General features: G+C 45.1%; 1 protein-coding gene across 5 annotated transcripts in view; it reads left to right on the forward strand.

The window, feature by feature from the left end:
- Window positions 1–24,571, forward strand: part of NRDE2 (NRDE-2, necessary for RNA interference, domain containing) — a 63,844-nt gene that overhangs the window by 24,477 nt on the left and 14,796 nt on the right. For 3 of the 5 annotated variants that reach the window (XM_030558933.1, XM_030558934.1, XM_030558932.1), the window contains exons 5-9: window positions 3,614–4,073; window positions 4,361–4,766; window positions 14,717–14,850; window positions 18,915–19,038; window positions 20,104–20,276. In XM_030558933.1, coding sequence (XP_030414793.1) covers window positions 3,614–4,073; window positions 4,361–4,766; window positions 14,717–14,850; window positions 18,915–19,038; window positions 20,104–20,276 — 1,297 coding nt within the window. Of the gene's footprint in view, window positions 1–783; window positions 820–929; window positions 1,268–3,613; window positions 4,074–4,360; window positions 4,767–14,716; window positions 14,851–18,914; window positions 19,039–20,103; window positions 20,277–24,571 lie in introns of all 5 variants that reach the window. The other 2 variants (XM_030558936.1, XM_030558935.1) reach the window with 2 other exon arrangements.

Consider the following 24,571-nt stretch of genomic DNA (forward strand, 5'->3'; position numbering starts at 1 on the left):
TTATAAAATGTAAAACCATGCTCAGTAATGTCCCTAGCCTCTGTTTGACAGAAGCTGGGAATGGGCGGTGGGATGGATCATTTGATGATTATCTGTTCTGTTCATTCCCTCTGAAGCACCTGGCATTGGCCACTATCAGAAGACTCAGTATGGCCGTTCTTATGACCTGCGAGAGCCACGGCCGATGTATGTGAAGCTGTGGTTGTCTTTACTGTCCCCTTGTCTGGACTGGTAGGGGTAGGGATGCGGCCCCTGATGCCATGAGGAATGCTGGGGCTAGGGGGTGTATAGAGGCACTATGCTGCAGTACTCCATGGACTGCAGAGGGAGGCAAGTCTGAGATGTTGAACCTGTAGGTCCACAAGAATCTGCAGCATCTGTGTTTGCTTTTGGAGAAGCCCCATTAGGTCCTGGTGCATCTCCTCCTTTTCCTGGTAGGCCCCCTGGGCCTTTTTCTGATCCGTTCTTTCCATCTCCACACAGTCTGTGATATTCATCCTCCAGGCCATCTGTTCACAGACTGATGCAGCACTGGCTTGCAGGATCTCACAGGACATGTCCATCCTGAGTCGTCTTTTTTTCTCCTCTTTATCTGGCTCAGGTGTTCTGTATGTGTGGAGGGGGAAACTCCTAAAAGCTGGTACAGCACAGCTACAAATAAAATACAGAGGTGCCATAGTCAGTATAGTCAAATGGAAATCAGAAGTTAAGATTCAGAATTCCCTTGCCTTGCTCCCCAAAAGTTTTAAACAAGACTTGCTTATTGACACTTCTGCTTTGCAGTGATTGTGCAGAGTGCCACTCACAGCACCAACCATGGTGAGTATGGCTTGCTGTGGTGAGGGAAATGAGGAGGGAATTGCTTGATTGCATGAAACTCTGTGGGAGTACAGGGCAATGGCATTGAATACTGGCACCATTTTCCACAGGCAATGGCGATTTTAGCTGGTATCTCACTCCTGAAGGTGGTAAAGGCACAGAGAACATAGCTGTGCTGGTCCCCAGAGCTGTTTAGGCCCGTATGCTGCTAGCCTGTTTACTGCAATGGTGCCTGCCAAAGTTATCGCTGACTGGCATGGGAAAGTGTCCTACTGTGGAGGAAGAAATAAGGCTGCCATCCCATGAAAGCTTCAGGAGAGGATTGCAGTGTACCTCCATGAAAACTTCATTGAGATTGCTCAGGAGGATTCAAGGGGCATCCCTGTGTACATAAACAAACTGCTCTGCATGGCCCCCTGCCTAACTCTAGAGGGAGAATGAAAAACTGGTAACATTTCTACCTTTGTACCTCTTCTGGTGCAAGAAAATTAATGAAAAGTCAATAGCTGTGTCCTGAGAAGTTGGGGGCGCTTTACTGTACTGACAAATTTACACAGTTACCCAAGGTTCCTTCCCCTTCATCTGACTTGCCCATGCTTGACCACTGGGACTGACTGTACTGTGGTGGAGTCTCAAACAGGTTCTGGTTCACAGCATAGCAGCCTCCCTCCCCCCTGCACTCATATTCCCAATTCTCTTCTTCCTCCTCCCTCACCTCCTTGTGCTCTGTGTTCACAGCAGGGGCCTGTGACTCAGCCTGCTTGGGGGTATCCATGTGTGGAGGTGGTGGTGGGGTCTCTGCCAAGTATGGCATGCAGCTCTTTGTAAAAGGAGCAGGTCTGTGACTTGGCACAGGATTGATTGTTGGCCTCCCTGGCCTTCTGAAATGCCTGCCACAGTTCCTTCGCTTTCACATGGCACTGCTGCTGATCCCTGTCACACCACTTCTATAAGCAGATTGCACGGAGGATGCAGATGTCCACGTTTCTATGGCTGGTCTGTAGCTGTGTGTGCATAGTCTCTTCTCCACACAGGCCCAGGAGATCCATTATCTCCTGTTTACTTCTGGCCAGAGCACATCTGGAGCATATAGCTGTCATGGTCAGTTGGGCAGTTGTGCACAACAGTGGTGAGCTGCTTAGAGGTGTGCTCACGAAAATGGACAATCAGGAAAAGGCATTTCAAAAATTCACAAGGTTTTAAATGGGGGTGTGTGACATTAACCAGGGTACAAGCTGGATTTGATGAACAGCTGCATCCTTTGAATTCTCCAGTCTGGGGCGCCTTTTACACTGCTTCGCTATGAGAGCTACCACTCCGCGTCTGCTCATAGCCTCCGGCATGTAATTTACTCCCAGTTATACAATATGAATGCTATTGCCAGCCACTCTTGAATTACACTGCAGAGCAACCCCAGCAAATTCCCTTTCTCCCAGAAATGTACATCATGTACTGCCCAGCTCTCTCCTGCACAATACAAGCTCATATAAAGTATGTCATTTTATTAATAGAAAATGATAGCACAAATCCTGTTATCTCAAATGGAGTTTCCCAGACACTTCAGTCCAAACACATTGATTTAGGTAAAACAGGTTTGTTAACTACAGAGAGCTAGATTTGAAGTGACTACAAGTAATGAGGCATAAAAGTTCAGAATTGGTTACAAGAAAATAAAAGTAAAACTCAACTAAAGCCTAACTTAACAAGCTAAGTGAATTCAAAGCAAAGGTCTCTCACCACAGTCTTAGTGTCTGAAACTGTTTCAGTCAGGATCTCTCCCCGAGTCCAGTGCTTCTTCCTTTGTTCTTCAGGTGTTGTCAGTGCTGTGAGTAGAGATGAAGGGGGAAAGAACTTGGGACATCTCTCCTCTTTGTGAGTCATCTCCAGCTAAGGTTCACGAGACAAAGTATGAAAGTCACAGAAAGTGTGTGGGGAAACTGAGGTACAGAAAATGTCACACAGCAAGTCAGTGGCAGAGTCAGAAATAAAACTCAATGCCTGACTCCTACTCCAATGTACGACATCATAGAAACATTCTTTCTTTCATGTTGTTGTTATAAATCTAACACTGGTACTTTGTATGCTGAGCTAGAGCAATATGTATATAATTTGTGACACAATTCTGCTGCCAAAAATATTTAAAGCTCAGCACATTTGTATACCCTTTACCTTGCATGTATTTTGTATATTTTGTAGTAAATTTATGTACGTATTTGTCATGTTTTCATGTAGCTCTGATTCCTGTGGTCTTGTCCATGTAGATTTGGTCTATTCCTTTTTGTGAAATTGTTAATAATACAAAAAGGAACAGAGACCTAGAGATACAGAAAACTAGCACAGGACTAGGCTACTTATACTCTGTTTTTCCTATATAAAAATAATCCAATTTACATAGCAAATATGGAGTCTTAAATATGTAGCAGTATCTTGATTGGATGGCCCCCAGTTTGTCCACATGAGAAGAGTGGTTCATGCTACTAGAAGGAAGAGAAAAGGTGATCTTTCATGAAGTACTAAAGATCTTGCTTAGAAAGTATTAATTAAGTGGCAGTTTAATGCTTGCTTCAGTTCTAACACATATAGTAGAAGTTATGATAGAAAAGTTGAACTGGAATAAGAGGGGAAAAAAATAAGGACTTTTTACCTTTTTAAAGCTCTGTACAAATATCTAATTCAATTAGGAAATACTGAAAAGCGAACTTCTGTCTTATAAAAGATAAAAATACATATTTGACTAATGTATATTTTAATGGTCGCATTTTTTAAAAATGCATTGTTGTATTTTTTGTTTAAGATACAAGCGGAAAGGGGACTCATGCCTTGGTATTGACCTAACGAAACAATGTATAACTTGGGAAAGTTCCATGGTAGAAAAGAAACAGTCCCACAAGCGACCTGAACGCTACTTCACGAAGAATAGTGTGCAGTTATTGAGCACAGATGGAATTCCAGTTTACAGTAAAAGCCAAACTTCTTCATCTGGTCCAAGCACTTTTATACCGGTTTCACAACTGGACAGTGATGCTCCTCCTCCAACAACCTGTGTGAATCCTCTTGGGATTTATGATCCATTGACCACACTCTGGTTGGAAGGAAAAGGTCCCCCAGAGCATGAGACTTTAAAGCAGCAGGCATCCCAAGAGACCAGTGAGAATGTTAACTCTATTCTAAAGGCAAAAGTGGAAGAATATAATAGGATGGTCAGAGAAAATCCAAGAGATGTTCACATTTGGATGGAATTTGTTTCTTTTCAGGTACACATTTTTGTACTTCTCCTTGCAGTAATTTGTGATATATTTATTTTATTTGTATCTGAGTAATTTTCTGCTTAACATCTTGTTTCTGAGTTAAATTATATATGTGTGTTTATGCTATTATACATGAAATATTTTGTGATTTATGTTTTAAAAAATAAAAACTTGCACTAATAGAGAGAGATGCAGTCATTCATTGTCACTTATGTCAACCTTCTCCTTTGTGCTTCTACAAAGCCTGAGAACCTTCTGTATTTATAACTTTGTTGATTTCCTTTTATTTTAAGGATGAAGTAATGAGAGGACCCAGCCCTTACGCCATCAAAGATGGAGAGCAGGAAATAAGGAGAAAATCATTCAAGCTAATCCTAGAAAAGAAACTGGCCATTTTAGAGAGAGCTATTGAAAGCAACCCAAATGATGTTGATCTGAAACTTGCCAAGCTGAAGCTTTGTACAGAATTCTGGGAACCATCAAGTTTGATCAAAGAATGGCAGAAACTGGTTTTTTTGCATCCCAATAATCCAGTCCTGTGGCAGAAATATCTCTTATTTTGTCAAAGTCAGTTCAGCACCTTTTCAGTTTCAAAAGTCCATAGTTTATATGGAAAATGTTTGAGCACTTTGGCAGCTGTACAGGATGGCAGCATGGTATCACATCCTGTACTGCCTGGCACAGAAGAAGCTATGTTAGGTAAGAAGATTATCTTTTTATATCTCATTTTATGGCCATTAAGATTTTCATACAGGCTGAATATATTTTTAAGAAGAGATTCTTCTCTGTATTGTGCTAATTTTTTGCTTTGCAAAGAGCCTACTGAAAATGTCTGGCATCTTTCCCCTTTAGGTGATAGTAAAAGTAAATGTTCAAGCCCAATATGGATAAAACAGATGCTTCCCTTCCCCAAAAGAGCTTGTGATATCACATTCAGTAATGCTCTGTGAAGAGTTTAAAGTACAAATTTCAAGGGGAGGGATTTGTAGCCAACATCAAATAGGTGTGTTGTTTACCTTCGCAAAATAAATTCCTTTGGTTTGCGCAGCAAATAGCAGTTATATATACAGATGAAACTTCTGAGTACTCTTAATTAGGGCTGTCAATCACAGTTTACTCACGTGATTAACTCAAATTAAGCACGATTGAAAAAAATTAATCGTGAGTAATACTGTTAAACAATAGAATAGCAATTTAAATTTAATATTTTTGGATGTTTTTCTACATTTTCAAGTATATTAATTTCAGTTACATCACAGAATACAAAGTGTACAGTGCTCACTTTATATTTTATTACAGATATTTGCACTGTAAAAAGATTAAAGAAATTGTATTTTTTTAATTCACCTCATACAAGTACTGTTGTGCAATCTCCATCATGAAAGTGTAACTTACAAATGTAGATTTTTTTTTGTTACATAACTGCACTCAAAAACAAAACAATGCACAACTTTAGAGCCTACATATACTCTGTGCTACTTCTTGTTCAGACAATTGCTTTGTTTACATTTACGGGAGGTAGCTTCTTGTTTACGGTGTCACCTAAAAGTGAGAACAGGCATTCACATGACACTGTTATAGCTGGCGTCACAAGTTATTTGTGCCAGATGTGCTAAAGATTCATATGCCTCTTCATGCTTTGGCCATCATTCCAGAGGACTTGCTTCCATGCTGATGATGCTTGTTTAAAAAAAAAGTGTTAATTAAGTTTGTGACTGAATCCTTGGGAGTATTGTATGTCTCCTGCTCTGTTTTACCCTCCTTCAGCCATATATTTCATATTCTAGCAGTCTTGGATGATGACCCAGCACATGTTGTTTGTTTTAAGAACACTTTCACTGCAATTTTGACAATATGCAAAGAAGATACCAGTGTGAAATTTCTAAAAATAGCTACAGCACTTGACCCAAGATTTAAGAATCTGAAGTGCTTTCCAAAATCAGAGAGGGATGAGGTGTGGAGCATGCTTTCAGAAGTCTCAAAAGAGCAGCACTCTGATGCAGAAATTACAGAACCCTAACCACCGAAAAAGAAAATCAGCTGTTTGCAGGTGACATTTGATTCAGATTATGAAAATGAACATGTCGGGTCTGCACTGCTTTGGATCATTATCCATGCTGATGATGGGTTCTGCTTGATGCATGTCCTCTGGAATGGTGGTTGAAGCATCAAAAATCATAATCTTTAGTGCATCTGGCATGTAAATATGTTGTAGCACCTGTTCTCACTTTCAGGTGACATTGTAAACAAGAAGCAGGCAGCATTAGCTTCTGCAAATGTAAACAAACCTGTTTGAGTAATTGGCTGAATAAGAAGTAGGGCTGATTGGACTTGTAGGCTCTAAAGTTTGACATTGTAGACAATGTAGATAACACCTCAAAATATTTAAATAAATAATATTCTTCGATTGTTCATGTCCATTACACATTAGATGTGCATGTGCCAAGTGCATGGACGTCGGAAACTTTTTCCTTTAGCGACTCCAGTCGGGCTGGCAGGGGAGCCCCTGCCAGAGCGGCGCCTCATGCTGGTGCATATATACCCCTGTCGACCCAACCCTCCTTCAGTTCCTTTTTACCATCCTGGCAGCATTGGAACAGTTCTTCATCTCTCGCCTCAGTGTCCCTTAGCATTGTTATCAGCGTTTAGCAGTTATCAGTAGTTAATAGTTAGCAGTAGTTAGCACTTCTCAATAGTGATAGTTTAAGCTTCCTTTGTTCTAGGTGTTTGGAAGCTCTTCCAACAGCAGCCCTGGGCTGCGGGGTATGCCACAGGACCAGGGCTTTAAGGTTTGTGCCATGTGCCGCAAGCCTATGCCTATTAGCAATCTCCACGACTCGTGTCTCCATTGCCTGAGGGAATCGCATCAGATGGAGCACTGCAAGATCTGTAAGGCCTTTAAGCCAAGGACTAAGAAAGAGACTTTCGTCTCAAGCAGCTGCTCAACCTTTGGCCTTGGACTATCCGACCTCAGCACCAGATTCCTCGTTTCAGAGTGCCCCTGCGTCAGTTTGTGATCTGGCACCGGTGGGGCACTACAGGCATACTGCACCGAGGCAACAAGACAGGCCCCGGCACTGTTCGACCTTGCTGGCCTAAGACCCGAGGGCGCTCCCCACATAAGACGGCGGCACCGCCAAGGGAACCAAGCACGCAAAATGGCATTGCTGCCCCAGGGCATGTCCTGGCACCGGTGGCTCCAGCGTCTAAGAGCCTGTTGAGCCCTGGGCTAAGCGCCTCGAGTGCGGAGGAAGGGCTGGAGGTGCTCATAGAACAGCCCTCCACACCGGACACCTTTGAGGTGGCAAAGGATCTCATCAGATTGTCTATCTGCTACAAGCCCCCTTTCTGCCAAGGAGAAGCCTCCGGCACTGTCACTAAGACTGCCATTTAGAGGCAAACCGGCAATGGTGCGCCCGTCCAGGTCACCATCCTGGCACTGCTTCTGGCGTTGGGCCCAGTCGAGCTCAGCCTTGGTGGATCCTCTGTTGCCCCTGACTCAGCGAGCCTCGAGGGCACCAGACCCCAGCCAACACATGGCACCGGCTCTGTCAATGCACCACTCCCCGACACCATCACTGGGCTGGCGCTGAGGCGATGCAAGGCCGAAGTCCCCGGGCCTGGCCACAAGCCATGAATACTGTTCCCGGTTGACAAGGCACCGTTCCCAGCCCTGCAGCGGCACTGATCCATGCCATTGCCCTTGCCTTCAAGGTCAGCGTCCTTGGAATCCGAGGTGGACTCGGGCTGCTCCAGCTATGCCCGCAGGGTACTGACTAGCAGGGAGCTCCAAGCCCCGTGGCATCCCCAGTGGAGCCCACCAGGACAGTGGCCGTTTTGGACACTATGGGCTTATCACTAGCAGGAAGGGTCCCCCTCCAGAACCTTAAGATATGGCTACTTGAGACATCGGTCCTGGTCCCCGCACTGACGCCCTTCCACACCTAAGGCGGCCACAGTTTCCAGGCCACCAGACACTTCTCCGGAACACAGGAGGGTGGAAGCGGCACCGAGCCCGGTGCCGTCCCAGACGCAGTCAGTCAGGCCCCAGATGAGCCCCCACTGTACGAGGAGGTGCAATAAGGGCTAGAGGACAAGACGCAGAAGGCCCTAACCTCTTCGTCCTCCTCAGACGAAGCTGTGGCGGGCATGGCAGTATCGGGACCTCCCCCGATCGACCACAGGGCACACCAGGAGCTGCTCTGCAGGATAGCCCAGTACTTGGGCCTGTAGGCGGAGGAGATGGTAGAGCAGGAGGATCCTATGGTGGACATCTTAAGCCCTGAAGGCCCCTCCAGAATCGTGCTCCCACTCATAAAGACAATCCAGTCAAACTATAAGATGGTCTGGCAACCTCCAGCATGCCAACAGCAAAGGGCATAGAGAGGAAGTACTTTGCCCCTTCCAAGAGTTATGACTTCCTCTCTTTCACCGGTCCCCTTTTCACTGGTTGTCTCCATGGTCAACGAACGGGAACGACATGGGCAGCAAGCCTCAGCTCCCAAGGCCAAGGAGGCAAAACGTCTAGACCTATTCGGCAGAAAGGTCTGTTCCTCCTGGGGGCCTCCAATTGAGGATCGCGAATCAGCAGGCGAATAGATATAATTTTAATTCCTGGGCAGCAGTTTCCAAATTTAAGGATTCCTTACCCCAGGGCTCTCAACCTGAGTTCATGACCCTCGTGGATGAAGGGAAGGCAGTAGCCAAAACTTCTCTGCAAGCCTCCCTCAACTCGGCAGACGCTGCAGACAGAACAATGACCTCAAGAGTAGGAATGAGATGCTTGGCGTGGCTCCAGACATCAGGCCTTCTGCCAGAGATCCAAAATACCCTTCAAGACCTCCCATTCAAAGGGTCCAGCTTCTTCTCAGACCAAACGGATGCCAGGCTGCATAGCCTTAAAGACTCCCAGGCGTTGGGGATGCACACCCTGGTAATGCAGAGGAAACCTGTCAAGCCCCAGCCACCACAACAAAGGTCAATACCAACTTCACCATAGGCAGGAACCATACTGTAAGAGAGGCGGAGACAATAGGCGTAGGCGGAACAACACACCTAGCCAAGGCCAGGGCCAGGGAAAGCCACAACCTGGCAACAAACAAGGGTTTTGAAGGTGTGCTCGAGGACAGCGCATCGAACCAGATCCTTCCGTATGTTTCCTGACCCGCTTGTCCTGCTTCTACCGTGCGTGGTCCCATATAACATCGGACCGTTGGGTCCTATGTATGGTGAAAGTGGGATACACGCTTCAGTTCTCCTCCTCCCCTCCCTCCCAGCTACCCCCCTTCCCTGTCCCTCTCCAGGGATCCCTCTCATGAGCAACTCCTGATGTAGGAGGTACAGACACTCCTCGAGGTGGGGGCTGTGGAAGAGGTCCCTTGGGACCTAAGGGGAAAGGGGTTTTACTCCCGTTATTTCCTTATCCCCAAAGCAAAGGGGGGGTCTTTGACCCATTTTAGACCTTTGTGGACTCAACAAATTCTTAGTCAAGGTCCACTTCTGCATGGTCTCCCTTGGCTCTATTATCCTGGGGATTGGTACGCTGCCCTTGATATGAAAGATGCGAACTTTCACATTGCCATTCATCCCGCTCACCGGCGGTTCCTGTGGTTCACCATAAACCAGCACCGTTACCAGTTTACAGGCCAGGCGACAGCCCCATGTATGTTCACGAAATGCATGTCAGTAGTGGCAGCCTTTCTTCGCAAAAGAAAAATGTGAGTATACTCGTACTTAGATGACTGTCTCCTCGAGGATTGGTCCAAGGAGAAGGTCCGCTCCTACATGGTGATGGCACTGGACGTATTCCACAGGCTAGGTCTCCTAGTCAATGTGCCCAAGTCCTCCCTGATACCCGCACAGAGGCTGCAGTTCATCGAGGAAGTCCTGGACTCGGTACAGATGCGAGTGAGCCTCCCGGAATCCAGATTTCTGGCCATCCAGCGTGCCGTAGACTCCATGCTGAGGTTCCTCACAACCAAAGCCAGATGCTGCCTGCAGCTCCTAGGACACATGGTGGCGTGCACCCATGTGGTCAAACACGCTTGTCTGCGTCTCAGGACTTTGCAGTTGTGGCTGGCCCAGTCGTATCGTCCCGGCAGAGACCCCCCCCCATGGCAGAGACCCCCCCCTGCCCAGGTATTAGACTCTCTGGACTAATGGCTCAATCAGCAGGTAGTTTGCGAAGGGATCCCCTTCGCCACACTGCCACACAATGTGTGACACTGGTAACAGACACGTCGGACCTTGGCTGGGGAGCACACTTGGGGGACCTACGGACGCAGGGCTTTTGGTCCAGGGACGAAATGTCGCTCTCCATCAGCATAAGGGAGCTCAGGGCAGTTCACCTAGCCTGCCAGACCTTTCACACTACTTTAGAAGGGCACAGCGTGACAGTTCTCACAGACAACACCACCGCCATGTTCTATATAAACAAGCAGGGCGGAGCCTGTTCCTCTCCTTCTGCCAAGAGGCTCTTCTCCGATGGGACTTTTGTATAGTCCGCTCAGTGAACCTTGTAGCATCATACCTTCCGGGGAAGCAAAACAAGCTGGCGCAATGCCTCAGCCGGTTGTGCCAAATGCACGAATGGACAATGAGATCGGATATCTTGCATTCGATCTTCCAGAAGTGGAGATTTCCCCAAATGGACCTCTTTGCCACCAAGGACAACAGTCAATGCCAAAACCATAGTCTGGGCTCAGGTGCAGATGCCTTCATGATCCCTTGCAGCGGGAGTCTGAAGTACACGTTTCCACCACTCCTGCTCATCCACAGAGTCCTCCTCAAGGTTTGCAGGGACAAAGCGGTGATGATTCTCATCGCACCAGCTTGGCCCCGCCAACGTCGGTTTACGACTTTGCTGGAACTGTCAGTGGCCACCCGATTGCCCTGCCCCTAGATCTCATCATGCAGGACCGCAGGCGCCTGCTCCACTCAAACCTGCTATCGCTACATCTAATGGCATGGAAACTCTGTGGTTGAATGCTATGGAGAGTCAGTGCTCCCTTCAGGTGCGACAAATTCTCCTCAGTAGTAGGAAGCCTTCCATTAGGGCAACATGCCTTGCTAAGTTGAAGAGGTTCTCCTGCTGGTATGAACCAAAGCACATACAGCCTCTACAGGCCTCTTGTTCCAGTCATACTGGAATACCTACTGCACCTCAAACATCAAGGTCTCGCCCCCTTCTCAATTAGAATACATCTGGCTGCAAGTTCAGCTTTCCATTTGGGGGAGTCTGGGCATTCGGTGTTTTCCAGCCCCATGATAGCCCGGTGAGAGGGTGTTTGTTTAATCTCGCCCACTGGTCCCTCCCTGGAACTTTAACCTGGGTCCTGACTAAACTCATGAGACCACCCTTTTGAGCCCCTAGCCTCTTGCGCTTTCACTCACCTCTCCTGGAAGGTAGTGTCTTTGGCGGCCATTACATCCGCAAGGAGGGTATCAGAACTGAGGGTCCTCACTTCGGAGCCCCCTTATACAGTTTTTTATAAGGACACGGTGCAACTTAGGCCACACCCTAAATTCCTCCCTAAAGTAATTTGGCAATTTCATATGGGACAAGACATTTGTTTGCCAGTGTTCTTTCCCAAACCACACATGGACCCAAGTCACCATAGCCTGCATACTCTAGATGTTCATAGGGCCCTGGCGTGCTATCTGGAGTGAACTAGACCTTTCCGCAAGTCAACGCAGTTGTTCGCTGCCACTGTGGAAGGAATGAAAGGGCTTCCGGTCTTGGCACAACGGATTTCATTGTGGATTGTATCTGTGCATGCTATGAGCTCGCCAAGGTGCCAGCCCTGGCGATCACAGCCCACTTGACTAGGGCTCAAGCGTCCTCGACAACTTTTCTGGCACAGGTTCCGCTCCAGGGGATCTGTAGAGCCGCCACTTGGTCGTCGGTGTACACAGTCACAGCCCACTACGCAGTCCATCAACAGGCCAGAGGGTACGCGGCAGTCGGCAGGGCTGTGCTTCACTCAATTGTTCCATGACTCCTACCCACCTCCTATGGTAAGCTTATGAGTCACCTAATGTGGTAATGGACGTGAACAATCACTCGAAGAAGGAAAAACGGTACCTACCTTTTTGTAACTGTTGTTCTTTGAGATGTGTTGTTCACATCCATTACATTTCCCACCCTCCTGCTCCTCTGGCAGAGTCACCGGCAAGAAGGAACTGAGGGAGGGTCGGTCGGGTCGGCAGGGGTATATATGCACCAGCATGAGGTGCTGCTCTGGTGGGGGCTCCCCTGCCAGCCCGACGGGAGCCGCTAAGGGAAAAAGTTTCCAATGACTGTGCACGTGGTACGCACACACCTAATGTGTAATGGACATGAACAACATCTCGAAGAACAGCAGTTATGAAAAGGTAGGTAACCGTTTTTTCTATCGTTTAACAGCATGATTAATCACAAATAATTTTTGTAATCGGTTGATAGCCCTACTCCTAATTATTAGGGAAAGGATAATGGGAAGTCTGTTTTTTTTGTCCTGAGAATCTCCTCTAAAGAAGTTGAATTCAAAATTCTGACAATATAGGAATAAAATGTATACTGTATTGATTTAAAGACTTAAAGTGCTGGATTACCAATTGGTTTAGAGTGCTTCTACATTGCTTGTTCATTTAAGCTGGGCTGGACAGAGCACTGGGAAATATACTATAGGAACAAATCCTGCATTGGCAGATAGATGTTGGACCACATGATAATAGCTTCTTACATCTACAATTTCTGACATTTTAACCACATCCTACAGCCATCGCAGTAAGGGATGTTTCTCTGAGTATGGCTATCCTTATTGATCCTCATTTCTTAATCTGTAAATTCTTTTTCTTACCAAACACCTTTAAGCTATTTTCAATGTTTGCCACTTTCTTTGGAGGAAAAAGTTTGCAAATACATTGTGTTAAATAGACAATAATCCGATTTTTTTTTCAAAGAAACAAACTTTTTCTTTGTTTATTGATATCCCTCTGGTTGAAATGAAAATAGACTCAATTTCACTTTTGTTTCTGGTCATTTTCACTTTCTGGTTCCCATGCACTAGCATGATGCTGTTATAGCTGGGTTGCAAACATTTTAGGATAATGGTTTTGACATCAGAATTAAAATAATACTAATGGAAACATTTCTGAGAGTTTCAGGTTTTGTGAATGCTTCTTTTAACCAAACCTAAATCTTGGGTTAAATTTGACCTGACAGTGTCCCTTTACTTAGTAGGAAAATTATCAAATTGTCAGTCATGATAAACGCATTTACAGGTGACATAATCCTGTTATGAAGATAGTGGGTACTAAAGATGTATGCCAGTCTCCTATCTTCAGCCTTTGACAAGTACGGATAAATGAACGGATTAAAAAATCTGGTGAATTATGCCATCTAGTGTTTAATCAAATGTATTGCTAGCTGCATGAAAATAAAAACAGTGAGGAATCTGGTAGCACCTTAAAGACTAACAGATTTATTTGGGCATAAGCTTTCTTGGGTAAAAAAACTATTTCTTCAGATGCATGGAGTGAAAATTACAGATACATGGATAAATATATATTGGCAAATGAAGAGAAGGGAGTTACCTTACAAGTGGAGAACCAGTGTTGTAGGCCCATTTAGTCAGGGTGCATGTGGTCCACTCCCAGTAATTGATGAGGAAGTGTCAATGCCATGTACATTGGTTAAACCTGACAGTCTCTACCTAAAAGTATGAATGGACACAAATCAGATATCATGAATGGTAACATACAAAAGCCAGTAGGAGAACACTTCAGTCTCCCTGGACACTCAATAACACATTTAAAAGTAGCCATTCTTCAACAAAAAAACTTCAGAAACAGACTTCAAAGAGAAACTGCAGAGCTACAATTCATTTGCAAACTTAACACCATCAATTTGGGTTTGAATAGGAACTGGGAGTGGCTGGCTCACTACAAAAGCAGTTTTCCCTCTCTTGATACTGACACCTCCTCATCAGTTATTGGGAGTGGACCACATCCACCTGGACTAAATTGGCGAGGACTCCCCACAGCGCGTTCTCCCCGCAGCAGCACCTGGGATGAGAGGGAGAGGTACCTCTCCCTTCTGCGGTGGCTCTAGGGCTGGGGGCCGTAGGATAGGTGCCACTCTCCCAGCCCCTGCAGGTCCCGTTGGGGCTAGGTTCAGGGATGGACACCCCAGCTGTGACAGATCCAGGCTGGGGCTGGGTTCTGAGAGGGGTGCCCCCAACAGGGCCGGGCCGCCCCCTGACAGGGCCAGGCTGCCCCGGCCATGGCAGATCCGGGCTGCTGCATAGTTGGGGCCGCCACAGCCATGGCAGGTTGGAGGTGGGGCTAGGTTAGGGGCAGGGGAGGGATGCCCCTCCCCCGGCTGCGGCAGGTCCCTGGGCAGGTTCCCTGAGCACTTGCACAGTGCTAAATAGGCTGCTGTGCAACCGTGCAGCTTACAGGGAATGTAGGCCTTGACATAAATCTTGGACATGCCAGTAACAATTTTAATTATTTTTCGGAAGGTCTTTTTGTTGTTCCAACGTAATGAGTCTCCATAGCACTGGGTAGTGGAGGAGATGTGTCTCTTTATCTTTGTGTTGCTATCCAATATTGGGGAACTAAATATTACTTTAAAGTATTATGATTTTGTCCCCTTTGCTTTCCAGCTGTCTTTCTTCAGCAGTGCCATTTTCTTAGACAGGCGGGCCATTCTGAGAAAGCTGTGTCTTTGTTCCAAGCCCTGATTGACTTCACCTTCTTTAAACCTGACAGCGTAAAAGATCTGCCAACAAGAGGACAGGTAGCAATGTCTATTTAGAACTGTTTTTCACTCTGTCTCATTGCATGATCTGTTTACGTTGGAACTTCACACTGACATAAAAATATTTGCTGATTTAAAGATGTTAGTTAAAATTAAAAATTGATTCACTATTTATTTGGCACTTCTGCAGGGTGGTCCCTGCATTCTCCCCTGGTTGGGAAAGGCAGCCATAGTGCTGTGAGCTTCTGGAACTTTCTGAAACGCATACCCAACAGGGAATGTGCACTCTTACGGCAATGAATATTGGTATCATTCACGCAAACATCATATCTCAGAACCAGCATCAGATCTTGTACCTAGACTTGCAGATGTTTCATCTGACAGCTTGGATGTTGGTTGGTTGAGCACTACTGACAGAGATTGTTCCCTTCAGGTTAAACAAACTCTCATACAAAGTAGGAAGTCCTCCACCAGGAAATGGAAAAATTGTCCTAAAAGTGGAAAAGATTTTGTACATGGGCAGCCAAAAAATTTTGGACCCTGTAAAGGCACCAGTACCAAAGATCTTAGATTATATACTACTCCTGGAACAGGTGAATCCATGTACCAGCAGTATCTGCATGTTGCATACCACTACAGTCACACTCAATCTTGTCACACCAAATGATATTGAAGTTTCTCAAGAACTTCCTTCACATTTATCCTCGAGTTAGAGATCTGAAACCCTCATGGGACTTCAGTATCATCCTCGTTAAACTCATGGAGACCCCTTTTGTACCACTGTCAAAATGTTCCACAACTTACTATCAAGACTCTTTCCTTCTGGTGGCCATCACCCAAGCTCAGAAGGTCGGTGAGCTCTGAACTCTTATGGATCGATTGCCTTACACTTTCTTTATTAAAGACGAGGTGGTGTTGAGACCAAACCTCAAATCCATCTCTAAGATTTTCTCGGACTTTCACCTGAACCAGTAAGAAATCTTGTCAATTTTTTCCTTAAAGCTGATCCCGATGCCAGGAGAGAAGAAACCTGCATACCTTGGATGTATCCAGAGTTTTCCTGTGGTACCTTAATAGGATCAAGCCATTTTAGCTTTCTCCGTGCCTCTTTGTGGCTATTTGTGGACCATCCAAAGGCCAAGCCATCTCATCACAAGTGGATTGTGTAATGCATTTTTCACCTGCTATCAGCTGGCCGGTGAGGGTCCCCCTTTGAACATTAAGGCATACTAAACCAGAGCCCAGACTATATCTATCACCTGCTTCAGAAACATTCTGAGATTTGTGAGACTACACCCTGGAGTAACCCACCAATTTTTGTGAATCACTGTGCCCTTGACATGGGAGAGCAGTACTCCAGTCACAGTTTGATTCAGCCACTAGTCCACACTCTCGCCATCCACGGAAGGCACTGCTTGTCAGTTATTTATAGTGTGGTCCACACTGCCATTTGCTTGAAGGAGGAGGAGAATGGAAACTTATCCTGCAGTAAATCTGTGCTTCTTTGAGATGATGTCAGTCTGGGTCCTACAACCCACTCTGCATCTCTGGTTTTCGGAGTTCCCAGCTACCATGGGCTTCAACTTCTGAGGGAACTTAGGGAGAGGAGTTGCCATTTCACCCTTCATGGCCTCATATGGGAGCATGAGGAAGCATAGGGCACGTGAGGCACATGCACACCTCTGGCCGAGTCACAGTCTGTATGTGAGAGATGTCAGGGATATAAGTCCAATGGGGGCCTATCACAGCAGTCTCTGTAAGGTCCCTTTATCTGCAGCCCTAGCTCTTATTGCAGCATCCTGGTTTGAAATGTCTCTTATCCCGTTCTGGGCTCCTTTGAATTGTCCCTGCTCTTCAAGCAGTCCTGGCTCTGATGTGGGGCCACATCCCCCAGGGCTCCCTTCCTGGAGAGTCTTTGCCTCTCTAGGCCTTTCTGGCCCCAACTCTTAGCTGGCCCACTAAGAGAGTTCAGTTCCCCTTTTAGGATGTTTCAAAGTCCAGACCACTTTCCCAGTGGCTGGTAAGGGGGACCCGGGCCTGCCCTCAACTCTGCGTCCCAGCCCGGGAATGCTAAAGATAGCAACCATCTGCCACGTCCCTTTTTAAATAAACTGTGTTGCAGCTACAGTTCCCTGGGCTGCTTCCCCGTGGCTCCAGCACATTCTTCACCTTTACCTCAGGGCCTTGTCCTGGTTGAGTCCTAGCAGCCCAGAACTCCTTCGTGTTCCCCCTGGCCTCTGCCAGCAGTGCTCTGTCTGGGTCCTGTAGCTCCCTCAGCCAGCCAGGCACACTATCCACACTCCACCAGCTCCATTAAGGAACTGATCTTACTCTGGCCCTGCAACTCCTCTTAGACTAGCTTGTTGGGCCCTGATTGGCTGCATCCCACACAGCCACTCTAGGCTGGTTGGAGGACCTCTCTACTGCCCTTTACTGGGTCAGGGTGTAGCGCGGGCTGCAAGACCTCCAGCAGGGTACCTCGGGACCTAGTCCACTCCATCACAGTAGAACTTTTTCATTTCTGCTCACTGTTTAACAAATGTATTGGCAGGTTGTATCAAGAGCGTGCACAAACTATTATTACAAATTCTATATCTATTTTAAGAAGAAGTACACTCTCACAAAGTTAGTATATGCACTGTTAGGAGCTGTACAGAAATAGATTCACTGCCACCAAAAAGAAATCATGGTTTGGGAGGTTCAGAAAAAGGAAATCACTTTTGGTTCTATTTTAATAATAAAAATTAATTAATAAATAATTAATAAAAACCTAAACACGAGGCAGTTTTCCTAGGTGAAAAATTGTATTGCCCTTTTGCAATTTTCACACTGAAAAGCTGTTTGGTTTGGGTGATGAAATGTCACTTAATCTTTCTCCTATTTGTTTGAAAATGTCATCAGTTTCCTTCATCTCTATTAACTAAATCATTTATGGCTTTCTGTGCCATGTAGTAAAGAAAAGCGACATCTATTGAGTTGTGAAATCATAAACTTAATTATTTTAAATTTATAAAATGCACGCAGTTGCACATCCCTGTGTATGTAATACAAAATTACGCAGTGAAGACCTAAAACCAAAATAAACAACTTACATACAACACTGTACATATTCACGTCCTGCTGTCAGACAAAAACCTGGGAAAGGATGGACTCTGCCTCATTTCTAAAGTTTTGTCTGTACTGGGGATTTTTTTATTTTATTTTATTTTTATTTCCCACCTTTGCTAACACCAATTTAGCTCATATGGTGTTAGCACCTTAGGAGCCCTAGTTTAGGCAGACTGCCGCTCATGTTTTAAGCACTGTCCTTTAATCATGCCAGCTGACATGGTTTATTAAAACACCAACGGCTTATTCATACTTGGATTTGCAGCTTTACTAATACCAGTAGTGTGTTAGCAATGGTGGGAATTTTTTGTAAAATTTTTCCTAGTGTACATTAAAGTCTGACTGTCCATTCTAATACCTTGTTCAATTTCTTCATCTTACCACGTCATATCTTGTAGAACATATTCAGGCTTCATCCTCTCTCTCTCTCTCTCTCTCTCTCTCTGTATATATATATTTCTGCTTTAAGTATAGCTATATGGTGTTCTGCTGCCCATAACTATTTCTGTACTTACTGATTTGATACCACAATAAGAATGTTGAGTTGTGACGCAGAATTATATGAAATTAGATGCACTATTTCTGATCAGTTTTCAGCATCCCATTCAACAATGTACTGAAATAGCTCAGTGACCCATTTAGTATTTATTTCTAGAGCAGTTATCCTGACACAGATGTTTCACAGGTGCTTGTACGGCCAGAGGTGGATGATGAGCAGCTGCTGTCTTGCTTCCACTATTGACGTGGTTTCTAGGAGCCTCATTGCCCATGTTATATGCAGCAGCGAGCCTGCTCATCCGTGTTAAAAGTATACCGTCAAAACTTTTTTTTTAAAACTTACCTATATTTCTGTGTTACGTTCTTTCTACTGTGTGCTAATTTAGTTATTCCTTTTTTATTAGCAGTTCATCTGTGTCAAGCTATCACTAAGTCCTTTTTAAATGTGGCTACAATGTTGAAAATAATATGTAGTATGTTTCTTGCCTCAACAATAGGTGGAGTTCTTTGAACCATTTTGGGATAGTGGAGAGCCTCGGTTTGGAGAAAAAGGAGCAAAAGGCTGGAAATCATGGATGCATCAACAAGAAAAGGGAGGCTGGATTATCATCAATAAACCTGGTAAAACTGTACCCTTTCATACATTTGTTTTCAACAAGTTTTTTCTTTGCTTTCTCCTATTTATTAACTCATAAAGGCTTCTGGTTTTACTCATAGCCTGAGAACACTGAGAGTTACCATAAATATCTATGTCAAAAAGGAATTGAGTCACATGGGCTGAGGGAAATATACTGTATTTTTTTTCATGTGCCTTTGCATGTTACAGGCTATTCCCAGACAAAAATCTTCACCAGGATAGAGGTAAAGTTGAAAATATATTGCCCTTTTTAAAAAAAAAAAAAAAAAAAAAAAAAAAAAGAGGAGAGCCTTACCAGTTACTACACTCAAATTAAGTCTGCCTTGGTGCACATATGAATTCCAACAGTTTGCTCTTCAGTCTTGTACAATGTGTAAGGTTAAGATTTTGTCACAGTTATTTTTAGTAAAAGTCATAGACAGGCTGCAGGCAATAAACAAAAATTCACCAGAGCTCTGACCTGTGCAAGACTCTTACTGAAAAGAATGGGGTGGGGCAAGGGCTGCAAGGGGAAGGGGAAGGAATGACAGCTCGAGCCCTGGCTGAAGCCACGGGGCAGAAGCATACAGAAACAGCTTCAGCCACGGAGGGCAGGGGAGGCAAACTACTTCGGACAGATGGACTTTGGACTCTCCCGCACTGATGGAAAGCTGTGGGGTGCACAGCCCCAGCCGCAGCTGCGTGGATGGGGACACAGCCCAGGCTCCTGTTGTAGCTGCGAGGGGCATGCACAGCCCTGACTCTGGCTGAAGCCACGGGTCGGGGGTGCACAGCCTCAGCTTCTGCTGCACTTGTGAGGGGGGGAGCACAGCCCCAGCTCTAGCAAAGCTATGGGTCAGGGTTGTACATCCCTGGCTCCAGCTGAAGTTGCCGGTTGGGGGTGCACAGACCCAGCTCCATCCTTGCTGCTGCCAGCTGAAGCGAAGTCACGGAGGTCCAGTAAAATCACAGAATCCATTACTTCCCTAACCCTTGTGACTAACTCATATCCTTAAATACGTGTAACATAACCTGCATCACCCATCCCAGCCAGTTTGTTTATTTTGTAGATGAGGATGAGGAAGATGTAGATGAAGATCAAGAAATAAAGGATAAAACTCTACCTAAATGGCAAATTTGGCTGGACATTGAATGTTCCCGTGAAACAAGGCATTGGCTGCCTTGGCGACCTGACAAAACTAAAAAGCAGACTGAAGAAGATTGTGACGACCCAGAGAGACAGGTCATTGTGATATATAAGACGTGTGTGAGAGAGAGAGATTTCTTTACATTTAAGTTAATCTGTCAAGGACTCCATGCATGCATAATTGTTTTAAACAAAAAATAATAGTTTTGGGAGATCTTGGATATCTCTAGGGCAGTGGTTCTGAAATTTTTTTTTTTTTTTAATTTATTTTTTTTTACTTGGGTGGGACTGAGAATTCACCAGTGGTTTCTTGCTGGGAACCATGAAGTCCTCCCCAAAACCGACTGATGGGCTTGAGGTAAGGTTGTTCCAGAGTGAGGAGGTACTGGTTGGTGAGGGTAGGCTGATGGGGCTCATGGAGATCAGATATTGTGTTGTGGGGAGGGAAGTTCCCGGAAGGAAGTGGAAGACTAGTGGAACTAGGAAACGGCATGGGGGTTGAGGTGATGCGTTTCCCTCTTATCGTTGTTTAGCTCCAGAACTGTGCTACTTCACAAAGCTGGAGCTGTCTTGTTGGCACCAAAGCCTGCTGGACATGCTGTTTCACGTCCCCTGGAGCTGAGCACAGTGCAGGCATCAAGAAGGGAGGAGCTTCTGTGGGTTAGGGGTGGGAGTAGACTGTCTCTGGGTCCTAGCTACTGCAAGATTTGGCTGAAATTTTTTTTAAATTGTTTTGCCCCTGCCCTCTTGTTGATTGTGCCCTACAGTTTGAAAAACTCTGCCCTAGGGATTGGTAGTGGGAGCCTTTGACCTGTAGGTCAGTGTCTTTATATCCAATCTGTGTCAGTGGTGAGTGATAGTCCTGTGGTGGCATTTCTGAAGTGTGATGGTGTTCCCAGTCCAATCCTTTTGCAGATAAGTCCTTGTTCATAAAATCACGACCATGCTTGAACTGTCCCTACAGTTTTATAAATCAAGGCTTGAAAAATTTACCAGACATCAAATGATAATCTTTATAATCAAGGTGTTGCCCTGGATTGGAGGGTTGTGTGTACCCCAGAATGTGATCAAGCTAATTGCAGCCATTTTATGTACATTCAGCCACCATGAATTAATGAAATAGAACACCACATAGTTAAGGGTTAATTTGTAGACTGGCTTTCAGAAGCAAGATCAAAACTACTGGCAGTTTTGCTAATCAGAATGTGAGGAAGGGAGAGGAAAATAAACAGTTGAGACTGAAAACCTTGGTGGAAGGAAGACCTTGAGTCTGGATGCCTCTGATATTAGAAAGTTTATTGAAAGTTAGGAAAAGTGATGATCTAGTAGGGGTCATTATGACCTATGTGTTTTATAGAAGTTAGTTAAAAAAAGTCTAGATAGTAGAGTGTACTTTGGAGCAGTCCTGTGAAGCCATTTTGAGAGAGGTTTTTCCTGACACCTTTTCTCCCCGTTGGGTGAGCAACTGGCAACTGCGAACCTGCTGTTAATTATGCAATACTGTTCCAGATATTAAGTAAATATCTGGGATGTGCTAAACCTATTGCTTACGTCTGTGTGTGCTTAAATCTAATAAACTGCAGTTTTAGATAGAGCACACTTATTTGCATTCATCTTATCACATGGAATTGCTGTGTTCCTATTGATTTATTCCTGACACTGCCTGGAGTGAAATAGTTAAGATGCCCCTGCTGTGGGTTCTGAAAACTCTGGGTAACCAAGGAAGTTGCAAAAGACAAGGGAGTGGGGGGGAAGCACTTCTCATCAAGATCTAGAGGCCATACTCTGCTTATGAGCCCAGTACATTTGTCATTTCATGTGCTTGAAAGGAAGAAGGTGCTGAGACTTCTACTCCTGCTTAAAGCCTTCCACCTTTATAGTAACCTCTCACTAGTAGGTGTCTTAAAAATTTTAAACTTTACTGCTGTAGATGCTGTAAGGGAAAAGGAATTTCTTCAAATTTCTTCATGTCAGGAGATTTTTGTCAGCAGTGTCTGAGATTCCATGCCTGCTCCCTACATATCCTCTTGCTCTGATATGAGAGTATATAGGAAGGGGCAGATGCTCTGCCACTGCAGGTACTTTTCAACCACCTGTGGCTTGAGATGGAGCGTCATGGTGTCTGGTAGCCTGCTGACCCAGTTTGCTGACTTTTTTTCTTTATTTCATCATTTTCTTGTTTAATTTAGTACAGCTTTTTGGGGAGGGGGGGATGTCTTTGTCTCTCAGTATTCTTTTGCCTGTTCCACTCAGCCCCTCTCCTTCCATGGCCTTTCTTCGTGGATTATGCCAAAGATTCTGGGCTTCAAACTTTGCCAGACCTGCCATAGGTTCTTCCCTGTCAGCAAGGGGCATTCCAGCTGCCTTGAAGAAGTGCATGTCCCCTCCAAGTGTAGCATCTAGTCAGCAGCATATCCAGAAAGCTGAGGGAGAATTGATTGAAACTGCTTCTTATAGACTATTCCCTGAGACTTGCAGGGTCCGAGTCCCCACTATTGTTCAACTGCTTAGAATGCTCCAGTGGCTGCCCAAACCTCTGCTCGATAACCAAAGACCTGGGAGGGGAATCTTCAGAGTCTTCAAGAACATCGGAAAAGAAGAGACCCCATTTCCCTGAGAAGGATACCAAGAGAAGGGAGAAAGTCACCCTCTAACTAGGGAACAAGGAGACTTCATGTTTCAGTATGGGTACCATTAAGGCTTTTCCCTTCTCCGGTACTGAATTCCCAGTACAATTTCATAATGCGTACTGAGAAGCCTTGTGCAGTACCATTGTTGGTACCGGAATAGGAGCCTCCTAAACAAAAGGATTCCTCGAAGACTCAGGACTCAGTCATTGTCCTTGGTGTCACTGTGCTCAGGCCACGAGAAAGCGCACATGGACCATAGTTTGGTACCATTCCAGGTATCTCTCGACATGATGACTCCCGAAAAACAGTACCTGGATTCTCTAGTACCATCCAGGATCCTCTTTCATGAAGACTTTCGAATCCTGGAAGAGCCCAAATCACCTCTGCTGAGGGCTACTCAGAGGCATTTCCCACACGTATTGACATTACCATCTGGTGCTGTACCAACGCACCCTTCTATGAAGGCTCGGCTGTCATTACTGATGCGGTTGCCAGTCCTTCCTTGCCTTTTGGTACCAAAATGACTCCCAGTACTGAAACTTGTTGCTCATCCACTGGACATGGGTAAGGACACTTTCTTGGACTCAGATATATTTGTCCAGAATTCCGCCACCTTCCCTTTCCAGCCTTCCTTGAAATGCACCCAGAGGTCTCACCAAGAACACCGGCACCTGTGGATCCTCTGGAGACTTGGGAGAAGGGTTGGAAACTGGGGGGAACATGGGCCATTATAGCAGGGATAAAGGAGAGACAAGAGAGAACATGGTGGGAAAATCAGACCAGTATCTTACATGTCTATTTACTAATGTGAGAAGTATGGGGAATAAGAAGGAAGAACTGGAAAAACTAGTTAATAAACACAACTATGACATGGTGTTTATTAACTTGGTGAGAATATTAGTATAGGTACAGCTTGCTCAGGAAGGACAGGCAGGGAAAAAAGGGAAGATGTTTTGCCTTATATATAAAAAATGTGTGCACTTGCACTGAGGTTGAGATGAAAATAGGAGACAGACTTTTTGAAAGTTTCTGGGTAAAGATAAAAGGGGTAAAAACAAGGGTCATGTCATGGTACGGATCTACTACAGACCACCTAACCAGGAAGGGAAGGTGAATGAGGCTTTTTTTTTCTTTTTTTTTTTTTTCCTTTTTTTAAATAAACTTAACAAAATCATCCAAAGCACAGGATTTGGTGGTGATGGAGGACTTCAGCTACCCAAACATCTGTTAGGGGGAATATAACACAGCAAAGCACAGATTTCCAACAAGTTCTTGGAATGTATTGGAGACCATTTTTTATTCCAGAAGGTGGAGAAAGCCACTAGAGGAGAGGCTGTTCTAGATTTGATTTTGACAAATAGGGAAGAGCTGATTGAGAATTTGAAAGTGGAAGGCAGCTTGGATGAAAATGATCATGAAATGATACAGTTCGTGATTGTAACGAATGGTAGGAGGGAAGACAGCACAACAAAGACCATGTATTTCAAGAAGGCAGACGTTAGCAAATTCAGGGAGTTGGTAGGTAAGATCCCTTGGGAAGCAAGTCTAAGGGAAAAACAGTTAGAGAAAGTTATCTCTTTGAAAAACTGCCGTTATTAAGGGCACAAGAGCAAACTATCCCACTACATAGGAAAGATAGGAAGTATGGGTTGTTCCACTACCTACTCTCCTTCCCCTCTGCTTTGGACTTTATGGTTGAAAAGGAACTGGAGTGGTGGTGGGTCCACCCTTGTACCCTTATACGAGAGCATGAGAATGTGT

This window comes from Gopherus evgoodei, chromosome 4 (assembly GCF_007399415.2).
Source record: "Gopherus evgoodei ecotype Sinaloan lineage chromosome 4, rGopEvg1_v1.p, whole genome shotgun sequence".
Taxonomy (NCBI): Eukaryota; Metazoa; Chordata; order Testudines; family Testudinidae; genus Gopherus; species Gopherus evgoodei.